The sequence below is a fragment of the Adiantum capillus-veneris genome, chromosome 8 (assembly GCF_014529385.1).
Source record: "Adiantum capillus-veneris isolate H3 chromosome 8, ASM1452938v2, whole genome shotgun sequence".
In the NCBI taxonomy this organism is placed as follows: domain Eukaryota; kingdom Viridiplantae; phylum Streptophyta; class Polypodiopsida; order Polypodiales; family Pteridaceae; genus Adiantum; species Adiantum capillus-veneris.
Window position 1 is genome coordinate 108,977,455 of NC_140938.1, and position 27,339 is coordinate 109,004,793.

The window sequence follows — 27,339 nt, forward strand, 5'->3', positions numbered from 1 at the left end:
ATGAAAGTGAGCGTACGCTGCAGAAACTTATTATGAGTGTACTGTTTTCTTCAACCTTGCGTGTCTCTTTTGTACGGTGTTGCATTTCTATTTCAAGCATATCAATGCGTTCGCATGTGAAAGCTCTTCCATTCAATGTAAGCTTCTCGCGATGAAAATGTGTTTTTAGTCATGCCCGTCTACGCGTTGTTTTTGTTCCCTATGCACAATACACATACCAAAACTGGTTTTTGACCTTAGGAATAGATAGAGCACGTCTAGAGGAAGCCATAGAGTGCTTCGGACCTCGAGATCGACTGACCTAAAATTGGTTGTTTATCTTATGCACAATTTTTTAGTGTCAAAAATGACATTTGAGTACATGAGAGTGTTAAGGATACTCTGCTCATCCCGTAGCTACACAAATTTTTCTCGATAAGCTTGGGGTAAGGAAAGTAGCTTTTGATGTCTGACACACATTTAAGACCCAGTTAGGTAGAAACCACCTAGACTTGGGTTTTATGTATGTGGTTTTCACTTTGCTAGCATTGAAATGGTGAGGCTTGGCAGTCGGCCAAAATAAGGCTACTTTTTGTACAGATTCTCCTTCTTTCTGCTTGACTTTGTGGATTTGCAAGATGGTGTTATGAGCTATCCCTCTTTGAGAGAATTCCTTGTTGATAAATTCGTCAAACACCTCCTCCATTGACTGGAAATATCTACATTCTAAGAAATCAAACTATGTGGTGGATTCCTCTTCTAGGGTTAGTCCAAATCTTGCGAATTGTGTTGGAAAGTCCAAGACTTCCTCAGCTCTAATGAAATGCACAAATGCTACCATGTGATCCTTGGGATCTCTGTTCCCGAAATATTTCTTGTTTACACATTTTTGGACTTGAGATGGATCCTACAATGATCCATCAATCTAAGCATGGGGTCTCCCAATCCTCCTTTATGAGCTCTTTCTGGTCTAGGATATGGTAAGCATTCCTCCCCTAGGGGTGCTTCTAGTCCATAATTCCTGGTTGGTCTAGCAGGTGGTTGTTCCTCTCCTCGGACCCTTTTTCTTGTTCTCGTTCTTGATGTGGTGCTTATGTCCTGGTCGGATTTGAAGTTCTTGTTCTATTCTCATCTTGGTACTACTGATGGAGTGGTGGTGTTGGTTGTTCTCCTAGCCCTGACATGGCTTGATAACCACCACTATATGGGTTCGGTTCTAGTGTTGCATAATGTTCAAGCCACACTTGAAATGATATTGATGTGGCTTGTTGGTCTTGAGGGTTGGGCAATGGTTGTCTATTCATATGCGATGTGGTGTCATAATCATAGGAGAAGGGATTTGTGGATTTTATAGGGGTTTGTATGGGCATTTGTTTCTCTTTAGAATCCTATGCTAACAATTCTAGCATTATCACTCTTCCTACATTCCCTAGGTGGATTGCCTCATATTCTCGTCCATACTTGTCGACAAAAATGATATGGGTTTCTGTTGCAAAGTCATATGAAAACAAGTACAAGACTTTGTCTTTGCTTAATTCATTCACATGGGGTTCCATGCAAAGGTAGTAGGAGATAACTCTTGCATCCTTGTGTTTGTTAATCCCAATATTTTTATGAATTGTAGCCACTCTCTTGTCATGAATGTAAAAGGCTCCATGAAGATTAAGTTTAGGAGGTAGTTCTTGGGTCTCCATAACCATCTTCCTTTTGCTACATTGTCTCCATATTGATTGTAGTTTTTTGGGTCTCTGACAATGAGGTAGTGGTTCCCCTCTTCATCATGGAATCTGTCACCATCTTCGTTTACTAGGTTTACTTCTAATCCCTAGCAGGCCGTTCCTCAATACAAATGCATTGACATCCTTGAACATCCGCATATACTAGGGCTTCATGGGCGTTTGTTTCCTTTTGGAAGATTGTCAAGTATTATGGTGTATTCAAGGGTTTCTGCGAGGTGCTACCCCCCATAATCCCTTTTTGTTGGAAGCCTCCTAGTTGTTGGTTAGCCATCCAGTTATATGATTTGTCGGAAGAGGTGTCAGTATCATTGTCCTCTTCTATGATTAGAGCTAAGGGATCCATTTTGGCTTGGTTTACACTCTCCTCAGTTGATACTAGACTCCCTTGGTTTGTTGTTACTCTACCGTCTCTTAAAAGATACCTACCCCGATCTTAAATACATGAAAAACACACACTCTTTCTTGCAAAATCCCAACCTCTTACCTATGAGGTCAGTTAGCCCCTTGTGCAACCTTTGCTCTTAATAAACTGGATACCTGTTTATACAAAATCAAGCATTTTGCCTCTTGGCTTCTTTGAGTAATTAGTCCAAATTTCTTTCCAGAATCTACACTGAAATGAAAAATTTGCAAAAATTCTAAAAATTAAGTCAAAATTTTAACAAATCAACATGGTCACTTCATGTGGTTTCCTTACCTCTAGGGCTTCCCAATGATACATTGTATGACTTAAATTGATTGTCCAAAGTTTTAAGCTCAACTTGGCCAATTACCGTAGAATTTGCTTTAACTCATAGTTGATGACTCAAACATTAACCAAAATTTTCAGATATACTCTACTAGAGTGTATGCAAGTGTACAAGCAATAATTTCTCAAATCACACACTCCGTTCTCAAGTTATGCACACTTCTTGACCATTTAGTCACTTTTGCCATCAAAAGTCGCAATATGGCATCCAATGGCAACTTTGGCTCGTCCAAGCAACACCAAAATATAAGGTTAACCTAACTAGTACTCCTGCAACTAACCTAAACAACAAAATAACAAAATATAAAACAACACAAAGTAAAAAGAAGTGATAGCGGGGTAGATAATAGCGAAACTTCTGATTCTAGTTCCAACTTACCACAACCTTCTACCAAACACAATTTACAACAAGACTCAAAGTGTGGACTCAATGCACAATGCACTAAAACCAACAACTAAGGTTGTTCTAGCCTACAAGGTAACCAAAACAGAACGCACGTTGTCGAGAAATTGCGGTCTTGCCAGGAAAGCACCGGGCTTATGGCTGTGAGAGTTTGTGAGAGAACTCAACAAAAACTATATGAAGGAGTTAAACCATAGATGCCATGAAGACTAGGGTTTGGAAAGAAGTGCAATCAAAGAAGACTCACTCTTTCTCTCTTGCACTCACACACACACAAAGAAAGAACGCAAAAGAGAATGTCAAAACAATACGAAGATGAAAACATCAAGGCTATGGTCATATCGTATCATGGGTAATATGAAAGGGTTAATGGATGAGTTAATGGCATTCAATCTTGGCTGACCAAATAGGCTACGAATTGTTCTTTGGAATTGTAGTTTTGTGCTTACCATAATATATATATTTTGTCTAGTGATTGGGATTAATTGTGTGTATAAATCCTCTTGGTTCATAGCAAGATAACTACGCTTACATCAAAAGAAAAATTATAGTCTATGAGAGGTAGTATGATGGGATCCGGTGATAGAAGTATTTCATTGAGCCTTTCAGGACCGAAGAGAAACACTATACGTTGTTGAAAGTGTATTTTACGGCTAATCCATACGTTAATTCTAATAGATCGTACAGAGTGAAAGCGATAGAAATGATCATCATGTGGGTTATTCATCTAGGATAGTATGTGAGAAATGTAGATATGAGAGAAGTGAAGAGATGAGAAGTTTCCCTCCCAAGCCCTATTCTTGCCCGTAAGCAATAAGGATACTGCGGGGAGAGATGTACCTGTAGCAAAGAGAACCTAGAGAGGATGAATTACTAAGAATGAGAGAGATAGGTTTGGTTAAGGAGATGAGATTAGATACATATATATATATGTTGGATTAGAGATGAAAATGAAAACAACAAGAAATCAAGAAAACATCAATGTAGAACACATCTTACTTGAAACCCTTCGGCACCATTATTGATGGGAGAGAGAAGAAGAGGGGAGAATTCAACGTTGATTGATACGCCAAGTACAACACCTTCTTTGATTAGAGTTGATCCTCCAAGGATGGCGTACAAGAATGGCTAGTTTTCCTCTAGGAGAAAGTGTAGGCTTGGGCTTATGTTAATGGGGCTAAGTACAATTAGGCATTACTACTCACTCCCTCAAGAATTCCTCTCATCAATGGCTTGAATGCTTGAGTTCCTTCCAAGGAAGAAGAGGTCCCCTTTTATAGGTGAAGGGAACCCCCAAGGGTTTACACAAGAAGACAGGAGCCAGTGTGAACAGGAATTGGAAAAGTTTGGAAATGAGTTGTCCCTGCATGATGTGGGCAGACTGGGGTCCAGTATTTTGATCATATCTCCTCAACCGTAGCTCCAAATAAAAAAGTAAAAATATGGGCAGAAACTTCAGCTCATTAGCTACGATTTTCATTTTAAAATCATTTTCCAATTCGGATTGGAACCTTGTGTAAAAAATTCATCAAAATAGAGTCCATTTATGGCAGCAAAAGTCTTCATGTGGTCTCCTTAGCCTTGACTTTCATTTAATTCCAAAGGACACCTCATGCCATATGAAAGCATGACATTGCTCCTTGACAAAGTTTTGTAATCATGCTTGCAATAATGCATTAAAATAAGTGTATCTTTGAAATCATGCCACCTAGTGTCCCACTAGGATTTGATTCTCTCCTAGTAGCTATTTAAAAAGAAATATAAGAAAAGTATAAAAAATACATAGAATATATATATTCGGATTTACCCTAGATATAGGACCTAGCTAGGGTGTGAAATGATAATGAAATAGTAGAAATAAAGAATCAATGCTTTTTGCTCCAAGTTAAAGAGGCGGAGCTATTGATGCTTTTCCCATAGTATTTTCTGATGGTAAAGTAAGGATATGTTACCCTTGAGAAAAATAATAGGATGAGATAGAAGGCTTATTATTATACTTAAATATGCATATGTACACTATAGGAAATATAATTATGTATCTAAAAAAATACAAGATAGATCTTGTAGCATGCGTTCCCACTATGTACGTGTCATAGCACGACATCCACCCCCTCTAAACATGCACATCCTCCGGTATGTGCCACATTGTCTCTTTGTAAGATTAGACCTCTTGTACATCTTCCTTGTCTTCTTCTTCACTGGATGATTCCAGAGCTTCATGTTCACTTTGATCTTCACCTGTGTTTTTCTCTTCTTCCTCACCTAGTGCTGGTCTTGGTCCCATTTGATTCGTCCTTTGTGGATAGGATGGTCTTTGTCCTGTTAACCCTCCATGAGCTATGAACATCAATGTTCTTGCGTCCAAATTGTATCTCTCTTCATCAGAAGCACTTGTAATTGTTGGTATTCCAACACTCCCAATCATGCCCCATGGTTCTGGTTGTTTGGGTTCTTCTGGTGGGTAATACATAGTTGGAGACATGTGTGCACCAGATTCTTCATAATAGGCTTGAACAGGCACTAAGGCTTGTTCTTCCTGATTCTCTAAGGTTGGTGCATATCTAATTCCCACTGGTCTTGCTCCTGGTAAAGGTGGTTGTTGTCCCAATACCGGTTGCGGTCTTTCTATCCCCATAGGTCCTGGTACACTTCCCGTTGGGTATCGAGATACTGGATGTATCTGAGGTGGTGCTAATTGAGCAGGAGGTGTATACTGGCGCTCCCTTACATACCCTTTGTTGTAATAACACTCCTCTGTTGGATGATTTGTCCATTTTTGTTCAATAGCACACCATTTCAGTGTTTTTGGCAATGGTTTTTGGTATGGTGCCATCCTTTTTAGAGCATCTTCTATCATTTTCTCTACATTTGGCATGGTTGTTGTTTGAACATTCTTTTTAGTGGTAGTCTCGCTCGCTACGGAGAAGGAGCTACTAGATGCAAAATCTGCATCCGCTGACACCTCTCCATAAACCGTACAGTTATCCACTAAGTACAATGCCTCTCTCGTTACTTGCTCGAAACTTGTACAAGCTTTCAAGTGCAAGTCCTTCTTGAGAGTGTCGTTCCTTAGTCCCTCAATAAAGAGAACAGATAGTCTGTCATCTTGTGGTCGTTCACGTACTGGGCATCTCTCAATGTATTGTTTGAAGCGAAGTGAAGCTTCCTTCACTTTTTCGTGTTCTCTCTGTTTAAAAGCATATATTTGTGAGACCGTATTGTGCTTAATCCCTCGTTTTGAGAATTCCTCAGCAAACTCTCTTAGCAAATGGTCAATGTCATGGAATCCCCCTATGTTCATTGGTTGAAACCATGTCAATGCAGTACCTTCTAGAGTAAGACCAAATCCCTCGTATTGTGTATGGAAATCTATTATTTGCTCAGCTCTTAAGACTTGCTTAAAGAGTGACACATGTGCATACGGATCTCCTGAACCACCATACTTCTTTGGCATACACTTGGCTACTTGAGATGGTCTCATACGTCTATGATCTGCTACCAATCTCATTGCTCCTGTGTCTCGGCTAAAGCTTTCTCTAGCATCATGGACTTCATGGGTTACCCTTGTCGGTTCCTCTGCCCTGAATCTACTACTGGGAGGTAAATGTGATGGTTCCGCTTCAAACCTTGGACCTGGAGTGGTATAGGTGGGGATTGGAACTGCACTACCTCGATTCGTCTCCATTGACTCTCTGGAATGTAATGATCCCATTGGTCCGAGCTTCGAGTCCCAAGGTTGACTGAAAGAGTCAGCAACCTGAGTTCTTTGTCCTCTTGTTGTCATTGAGTTTTGCACTCCAGTTGTTGGTGCTGGTCTATGTGAGCTAGAAGTAACATAATACTGATGTAGTGGTCCCCCAAAGTATGTATATCCTTCTAATTCTTTCTTGCCCATTGTTGAGTATTGCCTGCCATACTTATCGTAAGCGGCAATTTTCACTTCCGATCCCTCTGTGTAGGTAAAGACATAGAGTCTTTTTTTGTCTGTCAACTCTCCGGTGTAGGGTTCTTCACATCTATAATAGAGATCTTGCTCCCCATTATTATATTTGTATAGCCCCACATAGATGTTATCAGTGTTGATCCTTGTAGTTTCATTCTCTCTTCTTAACCTCGCATTAGGGAAGTTCATTATTGGTGCTTTCTCCTCGAGTTCTTCATCTATTTTGGCTTTGGTGCCCATCAATCCCCACTTGTCCACAATGTTAGGGTTTAGGACTACCAAGTACATGGTACCCTCGTCATCTAGATATCTATCTCCGCTATAGCTCACAGGCACTAAGTCCTTGAACTCACTAGGTCTCTCTTCTATCTTTACACAATAGCGGTCCATTCCATCTTTGTAGATCTTGGTACCTTGCTCATTGTCGTACTGGTATTTTACGAACAATAGCTTCATGGTGGCGGAAGGGTTTGATGATCCTGCTGCCATATTTTCTCTGTTGTTCAGGTTCAAGTGTTCCAAGTATTCGGTGAAAATCTCGTAAGATCTCTCCGAAGAAGTATCAGAGACACTTCCTTCAAAGATCGGCTCTAATGGCTGCACCCAACTTTGGTTTACACTTCCCTCGGTTGATATGACACTTGCTGGTTCCCCTTGTTTTGGTTGATTATTCCGGAGATTCCTGCCCGATCTCAAATTCATCAATTCCCCTAAAGGACTGTAACTTTTCCGTCTCGGCAATTTGTTTTCCCCAAGTTTTTGTGGTCAGAATTGATCCAAACTGACTGATACTTGGTCAATTGTTTAATCTTGTCAGTTGGACAACTTCTGTTTCATCAAGTGAGAATTTTGTCGCAGTTATGCTGAAAAAGACATTATACGCGTATGATGTTTTTTTCATCAATTTTGGTCCAAACTTGATATTTATGCTTCCTACAGTGTTTGTAACAATCTTGTCAGGTCAGATTTCAAAAATAAGCAGTGGAAGTGCCAAAAGACATTATACGCGTATGATGTCTTTTGTCCCAGATTTTGACTATTTTTTGTTTTAAGCCTTCTCCAATGTTTATAATTGAGTTTCAAGTGTTTTTGTCAGGTTTGAATGTAAAAACAAGATTTGAATCCAAAATTTCATATTCTTTGCGTTTCTTGGACTCCGACTTGTCTTTTTGGGTTTCTTTGAGTGTTAATGCTCTTGTTTTAAGTTGATCTTAGGGTAAAACCCCCCTTCTAAACACTCTGGCAATGTCAAATTTTCAATTTTAGTCTCTGTTTAGGTCCTAAGACATCATACGCGTATGATGTCTAAAGTTGCAGATTTCCAGTTTTTCAGCACGGAACTCTTCCAATAGCTCTTTTAAGTGCTCAGCAACAATCAGTTACACAGAAAATTTTTCTGAACTTTGTTTATTGCATATTTCACTACCAAAGCGACTTTTTCAGTGATCTAACATGCAATCAAACACATCAAGCAAATAGAACACCAATTGATAGCTCTAGATCAGGATCAAATCAGGCCCTACCTAAGCTACTTCTAATCATAAAATGGATTTTTTGCAATTGAAAATATAAAGAGATTTACTACCACACAAGGAGTAGCAAATGCTTTTTATGTCAACAACCACTTAAACACCATCAAAAACAATCTAATCTAAGCTAAACTAAAAATACTGTCAACACGGAAGACCCAGGAATACCCCACTTCCTAGTATCTCTCGAGACCTTCGGAGTCCACCACTCCTAGATCTTTTCTAACTAAAGTATACAAAGTAGTTTATACGACTCACCTCGTAGGATTAGTCTAAGGTCACCTACTTAGGGCTCTCGTCCCCGGCAGCGGCGCCAAATGTTAAGGCGGTTACGCCGCTAGCGGAAGCTAAATAGCGAGAACTCAACCAACAACAGAATTTGTCAGACGAGGACGGAGCTTGACCCGCAAGCGCATGGAAACAACTAGGTGGGTGTCAAATCACCTACTTGACCTTCTAATGACAATCACTACTAAGGAAATCAAATCTAAGTTCTAAAATACGCAAGTGACTGAAATGCGTACTACGAACGAATGCTATACGAAACAGGATCTAGAATCATTGAATCGATCTCAAACTCAAGGGGAAGTCTATACACTAGGTAAGAACAACACCCTAAAGACTTGAACTGCAAAATCAACCTATAACCACTCCGTGCGGCAAACGCGTATGAAGACAGGCCGAAAAATACAGGTGACCGAAACTTGACCCCGATGGTACTAATGTGTAGCTCTACTCGTTGTGGTTCTATAGATATGCTGCACGCTCTATTCCGACACACAAGTTGGAAGAAAACTCACATCGAAGCTCGTAGGAACTTACCACACGTAGAAGCCGATAGCGCGCACTCTTGGTATTTGTGCGTAGCTCTCACCGTTGCTAACACAATGGCGGTGTCGCTTCTCCAATGGCGGCCCCGTAGCTCGCGTAGCAAGAAGATAAGACTCTCTCTCTCTCTCTCAGACACAGTCACGGCGCTCAAAAACTCACTTTGATTAATAATTGAATCTCCTTTAGGTTACAAAACTTTGGCTTATATACCTCAGCCTTGGAGGTGAGAACATCTCTAATTATTTACATCAACCGGTGAAATTACTTCGGGATTATAAGCTGGAAACTCAATTGAGTCCCGTTACTTAATGAATGGCTCAAATCAAAATTAATGTCGGAAAGACATTTATTACAATCAATGGTTACAAAATGATGGGTGTGAGCAAAAATGTGGGTGTGATCCTCTACTGGCTCAACACTTCCTCTGCTGGCTCAACACACTCATAGTCTACCTTTCTCAAAGTCGTTGCTGACTGGAGTAACTCCTTTAGCTTTTTCATGGATTTTACATGTGCTTCTGTCCATTTAAACTTTTGATTCTTTCTAAGCAGCTGATAAAGAGGATCAGCTACATGTGCATAATGTGGAATCCAAATAACATAGAAGACACATGCTCCCAGAAACCTTCTAACCTCAGTGATGCTAGTGCATGTTTCTTTCATTCTTTGGATGGCATCTACCTTTGATGGACAAGGTTTCCTACCATATGGCCCGCACATGTGCCCCACAATGAGCACTTCTTTGACACCAAACATAGACTTTTTCCCTAACAATGTAAGATTCACTTCTTCCAACCTAGACAAAATTTTATCACAATCATTTATGTGATTTACCACAAACCTGCGACATCCCTTGAGATCCAAAGCTTCATCTTTGTCACTTTCTTCACATCCTTTGATAGGCAAATCATCAATGAAAGGCATTGTGATTTGAGGAATAAAGTCACGTAAGACCTTATTCATCCCATTCATCATATGTGCAACCGAGTTGGTTGCTCCCTGTGGCAAGGTACACATCCTTACCAAACCCAAAGGTGTCCTCATGGTTGTCAAGTCTCTGCTTTCGATTGCAAGCTGAAATTGATCATACCCTGAGTAGAGATCCCCCATTGAGTAGATTGCCCTCCCTGCAAATGCCTCTGCAAATTCATCCACAATTGGACCTGTACCTACATTTCTAATTGTCACCTTGTTCACTGGTTGCATATCTTGGATGAAGCGTAGAGAACCATTCTTCTTTGGAACTGTGAACCACCTGTTTGAGTATGGAGCACAAGAAGGCTCCAAGATTCCCATTTTGATTTTCTCATTCAGTAGCTCTACTAACTTTGGCAAATGAGCCTTTGGAACCGGAATAGGTCGCAGATTCCAAGGCACATGAGGTATTGTGAAAATTACCATAGGAGCTACAATATAAGGATCAACACATCCTATCTCATGTGACTCAAATGCAAAAGCCTTACCATGCTTTGAAAGCATTTCTTTGAAGCACTTTGTCTCCTCCTCTGTTAGAAACTCCTCGCAACCAATCTGCAACTCTTGAAAGGACTCCTTTGTGAAGGTATGCCCGATCTTTTTAGGATTCCGCAAACTTGGTTGTAAAGAAGCCTGTTCAATATTTTCCCTGTTGTTGGGTGGTAAGGGTGAAGCTACTGGTTTCACCTTCTTTGCTACACTCTTGTATTTAGTTTCAACATGGACTTCTGGGCCTACTGTTTGTCTTTCTTTAAAGGCTTCTATTACTTGATACATTTCCATAGAGCAAACTTCCACAACTTCATTTTCAAGATGCAAACTAGACCTCATTATAGCATCAAGCTCACCCATAGTATCTACAAAAGAAACTTGTTCACACAAACCCAAAACATTTTCAGTAGGCTTTAGCAACCCACTCTTTTTCATGCCTATTTGTACATTATGCACATATTGCCTCTCATATCTCTTCAAATCTTCAAGTTTTGTAAAACATACTGATCCACTCTTTGTTACCAAGGAGCTCGTTGAAAATGCTTCACCTATTTTTGGATCAGGCGAGACCCTTTTTCTTTCTGTACCACTGCAATCCCGCTTTACAATGGTACATGGCCAAAACCCATCATTTCTCTATGATCATGAAACTCTTTGCTCACCTTTGGTAGAGGATGTTCTCTGAGGTTGTCACGATTTCTTTCATGGTTTACACAAACTGTGAGGAATTGGACAGCACGTTTACCATCTTTGCTACGTATCCTAGCATATGCTGAACCATCGTCCATTACCTTTGTTTCCATTCGAACTCCCACAATTTAGGGTTGTCCAAGGATGAGATGATATGAAGATGTATCCTGTACAAAGAAGTTTTGGTCAATCTTTACATCACCTATTGTTACCTTCACACCTGGACATGCTGCATACAATTCACCGGATGAATTGTTTGCCACTTTTACCATCCAGCCATGATCTGTGTCCATCGGCCATTTGCACTTGTTGTAGAGACTCTTTGACATTATGTTTATTTCTGAACCATGGTCAATCAAGGCAACAAATGGCTCTTCAAGATCACCTACCTTGACCAAAGTTTCTGTAGTAGCCCTTGCCCAATGACTTCGTGAATAGTAACTCCTAGGAATATCTTCAACTTCTTCATCATCATTTGAGAAATACACTTGCTTCACTCTCCCACTAGATTGGTAGCATCCTACCACAGCTCCATCATTCTCCTTATTTTGCAGTTGCATCCCTTGTGTCTTTGAGGTTTCCCCTTCAACCTATGGACGAGAAACTTCAGCAAGGGTTTGCCTCTTTCTCTTGATGATGTCAATGATCTCCTCATGGAATTCACGCTTTGCAATGCCAAGAACTTCTCCCAGAGTAAACTCAATCTTGCTATTCAAGATCCTTTCCTCCAATACTTTCTTTAAATCTGTAGCAACCTCAATATCAAATTGTAGTTTATAAGTTGGGCCTTTTGTTTTACCTTTTGTTGGCTCTTTCTTCTTTCCTGTTGTAGACTCCTCCATGAGGACTTCAGGTGGAGATGCTCCTTGTGTTGAGGGTGTTTGAGAAGGCATTGAGTCGCTTCTTCCCCCACTTCTAGAAGCTCTTTTTGATGGTCCTTCATCAGCATTCTCACGTCTGTGCTTTCTACAATTGCCTCATTTTGTTGGCATTTTGTAATGTAGGCATGCACTGACAATGAGTCCACTGGATCATTCCATCCTGTTTCTAGACGTATGCAATCACCTGCTTCATGTAGAATCTCTTTTGTAAGCTTTCCCTTTTTAGCTAATTGCATGACATTTGGCCAAATTTGACCATGATGGTCACTCACTTCTTCATCACAAAAATGTTCAATTTTTACTCCATAAGTAGCTGCCTCAACTGAAGAGGTGGCATGCTTGGTTGCCATATCTTCAACTAAGGTTTGCATTCCCCCCTTCCCAAAGTTAGTTCTCAAGGGTAGACCTGTCTCTCTTAAGTGGATTTTACCATCCTAAAAAAAGACAACATCTTTTGACAAAGCATCACTAAAATCATCACAATCCCTTCTTACATGGTTTGTACTATCACACCAAATACATCTATTAACAAACCCTTCTTTGGGCTGTTGTCTTTGCCTAGGAAGTGGCCCTGATGGTTGGCCTTTTTCTTCAAGCTTTGCAAACTTCACCTTCAAGTCACGCATTCCCTTCACAAGCTCATCTAGCATGGACTCATCAAACTTAGGAGCAATAAAAGTAGGCTTTACCATTTTGTCAGAAGTTGAGGTGGAAGGACTTGTAGTGTTTACTACCATCTTGTCGCTACTTCTTTGTCGTTTGGCAAGCAGTGAGACAGCACCTTCAACCTCATTCCAGTCGGTCTTTAGTCCTTGCTCAGCATCTTTATCTTCAAGAAGAAGCTCCAAATTTTCTTGAAACTCTTTACCTGCAGCTTGTAAGAAAAGATCTGTCTTCTCTGCATCTAGTGTGGCCCTTTCTGTCCTAGTGAGTTGTGCATAGCGCCACTCAAATTCCCTAAGTAGCTCTGTTATTGATAGTCCTTGCTTTGGCTTGACTACCCATTCTAAGAATGTCCTTTTGGTCACTCTCTCAGAGTCCTCCATGAAATATTCCTCCTTTAAAGCTACTTTGAGTTCTTCCCAATTTCTCCCATGCCCATCTTTAATTGCCCTAACATGCTCCCTAATTTCTGGAGCAACAACTAGCTCAAAGCTTTGAATCATCTCACCTTCTGACACGCGATGCAGCTCCATCTCCTTCACATACTCGCGTAAGTACTTGGTTACATCTTTGCCATTGAACTGATCCATTCTGTTGACGACCGCTTGTATGGCCTTCGTTGCTGAAATCTCCCTTCTTTCAGTAGCATGTTGTTGTTGCATGAACATTGCAAATGCTTGAAACATTTGCATTGTTGCTGGGTCAAAATGCATACCCTCTTGCTCAACATGATCACCCATGGTTACCCACAAACTCTCACCCTAGCAGATTCGCGTTGGGTTCACCAAAAATATGTCGAGAAATTGCGGTCTTGCCAGGAAAGCACCGGGCTTATGGCTGTGAGAGTTTGTGAGAGAACTCAACAAAAACTATATGAAGGAGTTAAACCATAGATGCCATGAAGACTAGGGTTTGGAATGAAGTGCAATCAAAGAAGACTCACTCTTTCTCTCTTGCACTCACACACACACAAAGAAAGAACGCAAAAGAGAATGTCAAAACAATACGAAGATGAAAACATCAAGGCTATGGTCATATCGTATCATGGGTAATATGAAAGGGTTAATGGATGAGTTAATGGCATTCAATCTTGGCTGACCAAATAGGCTACGAATTGCTCTTTGGAATTGTAGTTTTGTGCTTACCATAATATATATATTTTGTCTAGTGATTGGGATTAATTGTGTGTATAAATCCTCTTGGTTCATAGCAAGATAACTACGCTTACATCAAAAGAAAAATTATAGTCTATGAAAGGTAGTATGATGGGATCCGGTGATAGAAGTATTTCATTGAGCCTTTCAGGACCGAAGAGAAACACTATACGTTGTTGAAAGTGTATTTTACGGCTAATCCATACGTTAATTCTAATAGATCGTATAGAGTGAAAGCGATAGAAATGATCATCATGTGGGTTATTCATCTAGGATAGTATGTGAGAAATGTAGATATGAGAGAAGTGAAGAGATGAGAAGTTTCCCTCCCAAGCCCTATTCTTGCCCGTAAGCAATAAGGATACTGCGGGGAGAGATGTACCTGTAGCAAAGAGAACCTAAAGAGGATGAATTACTAAGAATGAGAGAGATAGGTTTGGTTAAGGAGATGAGATTAGATACATATATATATGTTGGATTAGAGATGAAAATGAAAACAACAAGAAATCAAGAAAACATCAATGTAGAACACATCTTACTTGAAACCCTTTGGCACCATTATTGATGGGAGAGAGAAGAAGAGGAGAGAATTCAACGTTGATTGATACGCCAAGTACAACACCTTCTTTGATTAGAGTTGATCCTCCAAGGATGGCGTACAAGAATGGCTAGTTTTCCTCTAGGAGAAAGTGTAGGCTTGGGCTTATGTTAATGGGGCTAAGTACAATTAGGCATTACTACTCACTCCCTCAAGAATTCCTCTCATCAATGGCTTGAATGCTTGAGTTCCTTCCAAGGAAGAAGAGGTCCCCTTTTATAGGTGAAGGGAACCCCCAAGGGTTTACACAAGAAGACAGGAGCCAGTGTGAACAGGAATTGGAAAAGTTTGGAAATGAGCTGTCCCTGCATGATGTGGGCAGACTGGGGTCCAGTATTTTGATCATATCTCCTCAACCGTAGCTCCAAATAAAAAAGTAAAAATATGGGCAGAAACTTCAGCTCATTAGCTACGATTTTCATTTTAAAATCATTTTCCAATTCGGATTGGAACCTTGTGTAAAAAATTCATCAAAATAGGGTCCATTTATGGCAGCAAAAGTCTTCATGTGGTCTCCTTAGCCTTGACTTTCATTTAATTCCAAAGGACACCTCATGCCATATGAAAGCATGACATTGCTCCTTGACAAAGTTTTGTAATCATGCTTGCAATAATGCATTAAAATAAGTGTATCTTTGAAATCATGCCACCTGGTGTCCCACTAGGATTTGATTCTCTCCTAGTAGCTATTTAAAAAGAAATATAAGAAAAGTATAAAAAATACATAGAATATATATATTCGAGTTTACCCTAGATATAGGACCTAGCTAGGGTGTGAGATGATAATGAAATAGTAGAAATAAAGAATCAATGCTTTTTGCCCCAAGTTAAAAAGGCGGAGCTATTGATGCTTTTCCCATAGTATTTTCTGATGGTAAAGTAAGGATATGTTACCCTTGAGAAAAATAATAGGATGAGATAGAAGGCTTATTATTATACTTAAATATGCATATGTACACTATAGGAAATATAATTATGTATCTAAAAAAAATACAAGATAGATCTTGTAGCATGCGTTCCCACTATGTACGTGTCACAGCACGACAACGTCTCCTCAGTCTACCTGAGAAATCAGCGAGCCTCACTGACTCTCCTACATAAAGATAAATGTAATGATTTGTAACACTTGGAAACTGGGAAAGAAGAACCTCACCACAACCTCCTCCGCTAGTGTAAGTCCTACGTCCCCGATAATGGTGCCAATGTTGGCGGATCGCAGCAATCGAAAAATGTAGCCTGGGGTGAACTCAAACCAACATAAATATGTTAATCCGAGGACGTAGCCAATCCCACTAGTACATAGAAGTGTTGAATGAAATGCCTCAATGGCAATGCACTGAGGAGAGAGATGTCACACTCAAGCAAGGAAGCAACTATGTGGAAAATGTCTGAGTCTCCCGTGCGGTCTAACTAACACTCAAATGGTCGTAGAGGGGTCAAATGAACTCCAAATGACATGAAACTTGAGGTTGGGGGTCACCAAACCCTGCAAAAGTCAAAGTTGGTAAGGTGAGCAACCACAATTTTTTCCACCTCTCACCTTCACCAAAAATGACGAATGAGGGGTTGTTTGGCTTATCATGAGACCTACTAACCTCATTCAATGCTTAGTTTCACTTAAAACACCATCAACAAGTCAAAACAAGCACTTAAACTTACTAGGCGACCTAGAGCTAAAACCGCTCATTGCGTCTCTCACACACACATTCAAAGGTAGCACATTGAACATGTACATGATGCCAAGAGCATGAGGAAGCAGCACATCAAGTTTCATAATAAAGAATGCTTACCCATACAAAGAGTACTGAGTGTGCAAGCGTAGGCATACTCTTCACTACGTGAGCTCCAAAGTAAAAACCAGATGCCAGTAATTTACCAATTTTGGCTCACACACCTAAGGTAGAAAATTGAGTTTTTGGCTAGAAAGGGATAGTTCCTTCAAAAATGTGATGGGTTCTGGCATCTAGCCTCTTCATTAAGTACAAAATGGTTTGAGTTCGTGATTTACAACGTCAGCTTACGCGAACAATAAATAAGGAAAAAGCTTGTGTAGGCCCGTCTGGATTGGCGTGATTGGGCTCCTTTCTTCAACAAGTAGTGAGGCAAGAAGGACTTTGCAAGGGTGGATCTTGCGAGGGAGATTAAAGAAGGTCTATTATCTACTCTGTGTGTGTGTGTGTGTGTGTGTGTGTGTGTGTGTGTGTGTGTGTGTGTGTGTGTGTGTGTGTGTGTGTGTGTGTGTACCTAAAGTGCCAAGTGGCTCAATCTCGAGTTTGATATTATAAGATGATCATGACCATAAGTAGGAGTCCCTCACTTACTTCTAACCATATGCATGTCATGCCATGTCTTCATAAGGTAACATTGAATATGTAGAGCTACCACATGTGGTAATATATAAAGATGTATAAGTCGGTTGATGCTAGGTGAGTGATGTCCAAAAATGGTGAGGGACTAAGGAAGACTAAATGAGTTTGATGCTAGGTGAGTGGTGCTTGAAAATGTTGAGGGACTAAGGAAAACCAAATGAGTTTTTTTATCATGTCAATAATCCAAATGAGTCTTTGTGAGAGAGAGAGATAGATAATCGGCCGTGTGCAAGCTAGACTTGCTCAAAAGATACTTGTGTGGGTAGGCCAGATTGTATAGAGCTCTAGCCAACTGAGGGTAAGAATACACTATCTCATCTAGATAAGAGTATGTGTGTGTGTGTGTACACACACACACACACACACACACACACACACACACAAATACTTTTTTTTTAGTGATGTCAAATTGAATTACTAATGGGAAACCTCAAAATGAGGAAAACCTATAGAAAAAATTACATGCAATAAATTAGAAACAATCAAAATAAAGCTGGTGGTGAAGGGAGGAGAGGTCATCCAAGTCATGGGCAAATTTAAGAGACTGTCAAAGAGATTTTTTCAAGAAGAATACATAATTCACCTAAACCTGTTGAAACATGAGAAAATTATGTGCTCTCCAAATTGTCCAAAGCACCTAGAATCTAACCCAATCAAAAAAGTAGGCATACTGTCAAAGCAACGGTGGAAACACTCCAAAAAGCCAAAAATATTTACCGAAAGGTATCTCAAAGATTTGAGTGTGAAGACAAGAAGAGATGTAATCCACAAACCACTGCATATGAGAGAAGAACCACAATAAATGTGGAATATTCTCATTGCAAGCACCACAATAAACAGATCATGAGGAAGCCATTCCTCTGGAGTGAATAAACTTGCCAGTTGGGAAAACCCCAATGATACATCTCCACATAAAAATTCCCTCTTTCAAGGGAATTTAGCATGCCACACTTTGATGACTTTGTTGCACCACCATGCAGTACCCTTATTAATATTCCATATTATATTAAAGTGTTTCCCTATCCAAGAAGATGACGGCAAATGAAAATATAGCTTTCTCACAGATAAAGAGAGAATCAAATAACCAACATAATGCCAATCACAAAGTCGATCCTCAGCACCAAGCGACAAAATGGGAGATCTAGAATCAACATTATCCTTGATGACCTGCCACGTGTGTCCATACTGCATTGTAGATCCAAAAGTGCGAGCAACCTATTTGAATGACAGTACGTGCCCATCAAATCGACAACATCTGATATCACATCAATGCATTTTTGGGAGATAAAATATGCATGTCTAGGAGACCGTTGGATAAGGGTTTCATCAAAATCAAACTCCAATGCAAACTCTCGAGTCTAAATTTCCACTCGCGTCATCCCGACCATGCCATGACAACTACTTTGTGACTTGTTTCCGATCAGCTACAAGGGGACATCCAGAAATCATAGCTTCAAATTTTTCAAAAACCACATCCCGCTATGAAGGTTGCCAATGACCAAAATCAGGTGTAGAAACTGCATGAGAATACAAAAAGCAAACATCAGTTTCCAAGGCTGTTTTTGTTCCACCAGTACCAATAACATCATGGCCTTCCTTGCAATAACATGAGAATACAAATGTAAAATATTCAAACCACCACAATGCTTTGGAGTACATAGTTTATCCATACCAAGAAATCACATCCCTTTTTTGTGCGAGCAAGTAGACCAAAAATGGTCCAAAACTCAAGACATGACAGCACGAAGACAACGAGGTGGCCAATGCAACAATGGTAGAAAGAACTGCATGTATGCCATCAAGATGGGTTGCACTATTCTGATTCATACATGTAACGGCCGGGTAGATAATTTTCAATATTATTATTTAGACCTAATTTTACGCTCAACTCAATCCAAGCATTTGGCATTGTTCACTGACCAAGTCAAAGGGTATCCAAGATGCCGCACAATCTAATCCAACTTCACAATCTCACCTGGCCATAATTTCAAATGACAATCCGTTTGATGCAATGGAAAAAGTTTAGATTTGTGGAAATCGACATGAAGACCAGTAGCCAACCCATAAATGTGCAAGGCTTCCATGATACATCAAACATCATCTTGTTGATTTCTATCCAAACATGGATCACTAGCATACGCTTGTGCCACAAAATTCCATGTAACCGCCCAGATGCCATCAAGGAGTCCAAATAAAGTAATAGAGGCTGACTGGCATTAGCATACAACATGGGACTTAAAGGAAATCTTTACCTGATAGAATGACCAAGATCCCACAACTACGTAAGCTCACCATAAATTATACCCAAGGATTAGTCAAGTAGACCACACAACTCATTTTGAAACCAAAGCCCAAGCACGCCATGATTTGTGCAATGAAGTTCCAACGAATAGTTTCAAATGCTTTCTCTATATCAATATGCACGATAAGTACATCTTGTCTAGTATATTTTGTATACTCAATGCCTATGAAAGCATTAGCAATATTATACATAATTTGTCGGCAAGGAATGAATCCATACTGAGCAGCATCCCAAAAAAACAAAGAATCTTTAATGTGTGTAGCAATCATTTTTGACATTAATTTGTAAATGACATGCATAAGCATAATAGGATGCTAATGCGAAAAGGATTCACATAGTGCTTGCTTAGGCAATTTCACTAGGCTTTCTTTCCATGATTGGGGCAAAGATTGTGTAGTCCATGCATGATTCATCATGAAAAATAGAGGCTATTTCAGGGACTCCCAAAATCGAAGGAAAAACCTAAATGTAAGACCATCCCATCCAGGGGATTCCAATGACCAAGATATAGCAGTCCACTACCACACCCTTAACAAAGAGAAGGAGATGAAAATCCCAAGAATATCGACAAAAGGATAAACTCAACATGAACTGTCTGCTCTCTTACACACAAACCTCTCACACACTCATCAACATAGCAAAACTGAGATAAATACAGTTGCAGAAGCTCGTAGGGGCCAAAACGCACAAACCTGCACACCCATGTGCAAGACTAGCGCCCTAACTACTGACGAGGGCAAAAGCAACAAAGAGGTCTACCGTTGGAACAGAGAGAGAAATTGCCTGCGCAAATAGCATACAATCGCGTTTGCGTCGAGCAAACTTTCGTGTGTGTGTGTGTGTGTGTGTGTGTGTGTGTGTGTGTGTGTGTGTGTGTGTGTGTGTGTGTGTGTGTGTGTGTGTGTGTGTGTGTGTGAGTGTGTGTGTGTGTGTGAGAGAGAGAGAGAGAGAGAGAGAGAGAGAGAGAGAGAGAGAGCATTCAAGACTTTGATAAAGATGGCATAAAAATTGCTACCTCAATTGTGCATTCCACTTATCCACCACACAAGATGTGACATTTAAGTAGGCTAATGTCAAGGTCTTTGAAGAAAGCATCCCTCCCTTATAGTAGTCATGACTCATGTATTTTTCATGGCATAAACACACTCCGCAAGCATTTCATGTTTTAGGCCAATAAAATTGTTTATAATAAAGTTGGACTTTTGAAAAAAGACAAACACATCAAAATCATGTGCATGCTCATTTTATGATAATTACCCCACATGCTTCAAGTCAATAATACTACAGTGCAACTAATAAATGACATCTTCAAAAGTGGGGAAAATCAATTTGTAGATTTACCATACATAACAAGCAAATATATATTAATCTATCCCTAAACACTTGAAAGGAACGGCAAGATTTTTCATATACAAAGAGTGAATTTGTCTCAACCTACACCAACATTGTAGTCGAGACCTATTTTTACAATAGATGGCTACTCTACTTGATGCTCGAGGGACATCATTCATTGCAAGAATCTCATTACCATGTAACCTAAACCATTCCACCATAGACTACTTGTCTATGTAGTGCTTGAGAGACGTAGGCCACGAACAAGCATGTACATTATATGTGTACACATATGTAAATGTAAACCGTGGGATTTTAATTAAAAATGGAAAGACACATTAGCATATACTGTGTATTGAGCATCTTGCCCTCTCTCAAGGAAAGTGTCAAATCCCCACCAGTGTTCCTTCACTTGTAGAGAAGGGGGCAACCATGCAGGTCCAAAAGCCTCAAATTTCTCAAAGCCATAGAAACCAATGGAGGCATTACCTAGATGCACCTAATTCTTTAGCTATAATTCCATGATCCTTTTAACAACGGGTAGTTTTCAAACTAATTACCCATGTATTTTCTTATCATAATCATAGGGAAAAAAATGAGCTTCTTTATCAACTATGATCCTATTCCATTATTTCCATGAATTGACTTTGGGATAGCAAAGAAGTAATCTACGAAAACACTTTTGCCATGGTACCTCTAGAATTGGCAAAGGTTGCAATAACATAGCCAGCTTCCCTCTATCATATTTTACCATTTGACAAATTATGCAATTGGAAGCATATCCTTGTATGTCATTTTTAAGCTCATTTTGCAAAAGATCAATGTAAGCCAATTCTTGCGCTATCATTGCGCAAAGATTTTCCAAAGCAAAAGCACTCATTCTTGCCACATGGACTATCATGACCTAGCTTTAATTCAAGTTTTGGAATTAACATTAAGGATTCTCAAGTTGTAGTCAACTTTTTAGACATTGCTCAAACACATTGGACTCAACTTTGGGTGATAGGTATTGCCACATCTCATGAAGTCCTTCACCAAACACCCTACAACATAACTCACCTTAGCAACCAAGGCATTCCTAGACAACTATGTCACTTACACATCTTTAGCTGCATGGAAGTTTTGTATGTTACATGTACTTATTCCTTTGAATTTGTGTCGTTATCTATGAATTGCATAGGCATGATTTCTACATTCACTCGGGCTCAATATGCTTTTTTGCCCTTTGAACAGATGCTCAAGATGTACTCCTAGCAAGGATGAATATTAAGTGACAAGCCTTGGAGGGTTGATAGTACAAAGATGTAGCTGTTAATGCCAATTTGTTTCGAGACGACTTGCCATTCAAAGGGAGACTCCAAAGTCGACTAAACATAAATCGAGCCAAATATGCAGGAATCCAAGTAGAATCTTTGGTTGTATGTCAACCCTTTATACCTGCCATGCACGTGGTTTACTTACTAGCAAAACAAGGATGCAAAAGAAAGTGTTTTGCAAATACAAGAGAGCTGAAGTACCTGTGCCTACAAAATTGTGTGATTGAATTGGAAATGTTTTACTTTCTAACCATTTATGAAAGAAACAATGTATGTCCACACATTGCTTGTATAGATTGAAGATTTCCATCAAAAAAAAAGGATCAAGAGCATGATAGTTATAAAAACACTGAGACTCGTATGTCATATTTCCACTAATCCCAGAATCCACAATACAAAGAAAGCCATCACAAACAAATATAGTGTGGCCAACGGACTTCGGCCGCCTCTCTCTCTCTCTCTCTCTCTCTCTCTGCACGCGCATTGTCCTCACTGTTGCCAGAGATGCAGGGCCACACTGCCGGGTAAGCAAATTGCACCACGTGGCCCCCTGAATGTCTCTCTGCTTAATATATAGAATAGATATCCTACAAAGACTAACTTGATTGATAAGGTCCCAATGTTTGCAACTGAAAGCTCTACTTATCTTGGACTGTCGTATAATTAAACAATTGCAGAATTACAAAATATACACTAGTATCTCAGTTCCCTCATTCAAATACACTATGGTAGATGAAGAAAGACATGAAATTGAAATGAAATAAGGGGTGTTTAAGGTGTTGCCACTTCAATTCTATGCACATACATGCTTCATCCAAATTATGCGCCAAATCAAGTTGCACACACTCTAAAATCCAACATGATTGCCATATGGATACACTATGGTGGCTTCAATGTAGCACTGTACAATAGCTTTGTATGGTAGCTTCACTGTTACATCCCCAGACATCATGGTTGCGTGCCTGCACTAGTGGCCGGCCAGTGTACTTCAGAAACTTTCAAACACAATTTAAAAAGATCCCACTTTTCTCTACTGAATTGCGGAAAGTGATGGCACTCTTCTGAGGTGCGGCTATTCTACAGATGGGAGATATAGCAACTCTTCCAGTTGTGCTAATGGCACCCTTAGATTAGCTTCCAGTTGTGCCCATGACCAAGGGACCCTTTATGGCTATGGAAAGCTGCTGCTGACTTTTGAAATCAGGCTCTCTCTACCAATTGGAGCGTAATGGATGTAACTTGCAGCTTTTGACATTAAGAATTGATTCATCCTATTTCTAGCCTGAAATGCCATATATATGTCATGCTTTCTTCAAGTTAGAATGCTTGCTCTCAAAGCGTCAATTCTCTTTGCATCTTCATGCATACCAGCATCTAAATAGATGCTAGACATCACTATGTAGCTGCTTATCTGAGTCTTATCCAGCCTGACTGCACACTCAAAGGCATGTTTACCAAACTCCACATTCGACCAGTTTTGACACGCACCTAGAAGGGTGATCCAACTTACAAAATTTGGTTTAAACGGCATCTCTTCAAGCCATTCCATTGCGTCTGTTAATCGACCGGCTCGGCCTAGAAGATCCAAAACAGAGTTGTAGTGCTCAATTGTTGGAGAGATACCATACTCGCTCTCCATAGTGTCAAAGATATGCTTGCCCTTCCGCATGAGGCCCGCATGACTGCACGCAGTAAGAACACCAAGAAGCACCCTGCTATCTGGCTTGATTCCCTCTGCTTTCATTCCTTCAAACAACCCAAAAGAAACATCACTAAATCCTTTGTGCGCATACCCTGCTATAAGCACACTCCATGAGACTATGTCTCGAATGGGCAATTTTCTGAAAGTTTCGGACGCTTCCAACAGTGAGCCACACTTAGCATACATGTCCACCAAAGCATTGCCAACAGCACCATGTTGGTCAAAGCCTTCTTTAAAAGCTTGTGTATGTACCTCAAAGCCTACATCTACTGAACCGGACCCACCACAAGCTTTCAAACTGCAGACATATGTGGCATCATTAGGTGAGACGCCTTCTTTCCGCATTCGCTTTAGACACAGCAATGCCTCTGCTCCGAGCCCACGTTCTCCACATCCCATAATAAGTGCAGTCCATGAAACTACATCTCTATTGGGCATTGTCTCAAACACTTTGAGCGCATTCTCCAACAAGCCATGCTTCACGTACATATCCACCAGCGCATTCCCAATAAACAAATCTCCTTCCAACCTCTCCTCAGCAATTTTTGAATGTAACCAAAGACCTCCATGTATGGAGTGTGAATTAGTACAGCCTTTCAAGCTGCACACAAGAGTCATAGTATTAGGAATAATGCCCTCCTTCTGCATCAAATCTAAACAGCTCAATGCTTGCTCACTGTATCCATGCTCAGCATAGCCTCCAATTAGTGCTGTCCATGCAACAACATCGTGACAGGGAAGCTCATTAAAAACTTCCTGTGCTTCTTCCATAAAGCCGCATTTTGCATACATATCTACCAAGGCAGATGCAACAAAGGGGTGACCCTCTAGACCATCTTCTGCAATCTCAAAATGTAGCTTTCTGCCTCTTTCTATAGACTTCAATTTGATACAACCTCTCAGTAAAGACTGAAATGTATATGTATTGGGATTAATCCTGTTTGATTGCATGTCATGGTATAAGCGGAAGGCACGCTCACTTTCCCCACAATCAACATACCCCTGTATGAGAGCTGTCCAGGAGTATTCATTGTGATAAGACATCAGTCCAAAGAGGAGATGAGCATCACGTAAGCTTCCACACTCAACCAGGGTTGGAACAAGGTAGCTTCCAAGTACATTATGAACTTCCAAATCATGATCTTGAATGTGTTTTCGGACTTGCTTCACATAATCAAGGCTTTTACTTCTCCTGCACTTCTGTAAAATATGAATAAAGCCCTGCACAGAAACACGATAAGCTTCCGAATTTAGTACAGCCAGAGCCTCCTCCAAACTCACGGTCTCCAGAATGCCAGGATCGATCACTGGCCTCCTTTCAATGTTACTCGTATGTTGTAAAATCCTGAACTGAGGTTTTAATTGACAGTTCAAGGCCTGTGTATGCATTTGGCAGCTTGCAAGATGCAACTTGAAATCCCTGTGCAGGTGATAACCCAAAAAGAATGCATAATCAAAACATTAGGCTCAATATTGTGTCACAAACATGTGATCTTGTGGGCAATATACAGTGTATTCACTATCAAAGTTGAAAAGCATAATAAAGCTGAATTTCTTGATCCTACAAACAAAATCCAGTCACACACAGAAGTATGTGCCAGATTAAAAAAACTATCAAATTTGCACAAGAAGACTCAAAAAACTATCAAATTTGCACGATAAGACCCATACTTGTGCATAACTTACAAGAAAACGATGAACCATCAGTTTGGCCGACTCTCACTCAGGGCATACATGTACAAATACATGCGCACACGCACGCACACACGCACACATATATGTGTCAAAGTCATAGCAGAAGATGAATCACATAATGAATGGGGCAGCAACCAGTGATGACAATTTCTCTCTGTGATAGCCGCCTGGACTCCAACAACTCGATGTGGATCTCGCTCCCAATCATCCCTGACAGGATGGGGAAAGCCATCTCCCATTGAAGTCATCCGTCAAGGGATGCACAGGCAGCCCACAAAGACTCCATAGACATGCCATCTGAGACTGCTCCTACTTCTGCTGGCAAACAAGTGCACAAGGGAGAAGGGGGAAAACACAAAGGGGGGGGGGGGTGCTTTCCCCAAAATAAGCCTGCTGCTCGCAATGTTGCATTTCTCTGCTGTGTGCACTGCTGTCACACATCGCTGCCATACCTGCTGTGCGCTGTGCGCTGTGCGCCGCTGGCTGTGGGAGCTACCATAATGTGTGTCACTTATTGCCTGTGCAGCTTGTGCTGCCATAGTGTGGCTGGTTCTGTGCAGCAGCAAGGTGGAGCCAGACGTAAAATACGGTACGTAAGGTACGCAATCCTGTACGGATTAAGGTTTAAGGTACGTAAAAATATGCACCATTGATGAAAAACCTTAAAAAATAGAGAAAAATAGGAATTTCACAATAGAAAACCTACTAGCACATAAAATCTCACTTTATATAGCTGATTGGAGAGCTACCTATCCCCAACATCAATCAAGTGACTTGTCTCTTGTGGCCTGTACGTTGACAATCGGACAATGCCTATTACCATGTACACGTACTTCAATCACAATATCTCTCACATGTACAATGAGATGATCTCAAACTTAAATACCACAAAGTGACAATTGATCAATACTCATTGCCAAGGCTACACCCTAAACCATAAACCTGTGACGACCCTCTGTACACTCTCTGTAGAGACCCTCTGGTAATGACTGCAAACTACAGCTGGCTTCAAACTTTGGTAAAAGGGGTAAACGTAGCCTCACCCTGCTTAAGCAACCTCACGCAGGTAGCCGGGCTCTAAAATGTTTTACGAAATAATACCATGTGGATCCTATCCGTACGGTACAGATCTGTACTGTACGCATAGGATCTGTACGTACGTACAGTACAACCTTGCTACGCATGCCAATTCTACCCGCCTCATGACCTGCTGGCAACTTCTTACATTGATGTGTATTCGTAAATCGTAAAACACAGCTGACAATTGCAGCAACCACCGTTGCTGATTAGCAAAGGGTATACAAGTATCATATGCACTCTAGTTAGCTCCATCTTGTACTAAATTGGGGGTGTAGTATGGTATACATCAAAGATGGGGGTGTCACAAACTAATGACGTGGCATGCCTAACGGACAAAGGGCTATTAATAAAGGTGTTCCAACTTATGGGCACCCTGCCAACGGGGCCCCAAAGGGACACTAGAGAATTTAAATGAAGCACGCGGACTGCTGTATGGATTTCTGAGATTTGCGCTGCTGATGTGGCTGACTGCACGGATTTCCGTAAAACGTACTGAGTTGCTGACGTGGCAATCCGTACGGTTTTCCGTCTTTTGTGCTGGCAGCCAGCTTTTGGGAGGCCTTGTGCTTTTAAGTTTGAAGCTTTTGTATAACTGCTTTTGGGGCTCTGCTTTTGGCATCCCTTGTAAATTTATAACAACCCCTAGGGCCTCACTCTGTAGAGAATCTCGCCGTAGAGTCTGAGAGCAGAGGTCCCTTGGGAGTTGTACTTGGCAATGATTAATATAAAAAGAAATATTGAAAGGGGCGCCAGTCTTTGGGGCCAATACCTGTGGGCACAGAACTATGTCGGGCCCTGTCGACTCTCTCTCTCTCTCTCTATTAAAGCTCACTGATTTTGAAGTTTTTGTTCGTGTGTTGCAATTGATTTTCTCGCTTGGAGTGTCCAAGCCTGTTACAGTGGTATCGGAGCTCAAAAA

General features: G+C 40.5%; 1 protein-coding gene and 1 long non-coding RNA gene across 6 annotated transcripts in view; both read right to left on the reverse strand.

Moving 5' to 3' along the window:
• Positions 1–17,525: 17,525 nt before the first annotated feature.
• LOC147452744 (uncharacterized) lies at positions 17,526–20,298 on the reverse strand. The gene is made up of 2 exons (XR_015188923.1): positions 19,988–20,298; positions 17,526–18,510 (listed from the first exon to the last, which is right to left on the reverse strand). It is a non-coding gene; the product is annotated as an uncharacterized LOC147452744 (long non-coding RNA).
• Positions 20,299–22,791: 2,493 nt separating this feature from the next.
• LOC147452745 (pentatricopeptide repeat-containing protein At2g33680-like) overlaps positions 22,792–27,339 on the reverse strand; it is a 33,176-nt gene continuing 28,628 nt past the window's right edge. For 4 of the 5 annotated variants that reach the window (XM_086518344.1, XM_086518343.1, XM_086518341.1 and 1 more), the window contains exon 3: positions 22,792–25,065. In XM_086518344.1, coding sequence (XP_086374470.1) covers positions 23,256–25,034 — 1,779 coding nt within the window. In that variant the 5' untranslated portion in view covers positions 25,035–25,065 and the 3' untranslated portion in view covers positions 22,792–23,255. The remainder of the gene's footprint in view (positions 25,066–27,339) is intronic. The other variant, XM_086518345.1, reaches the window with a different exon arrangement.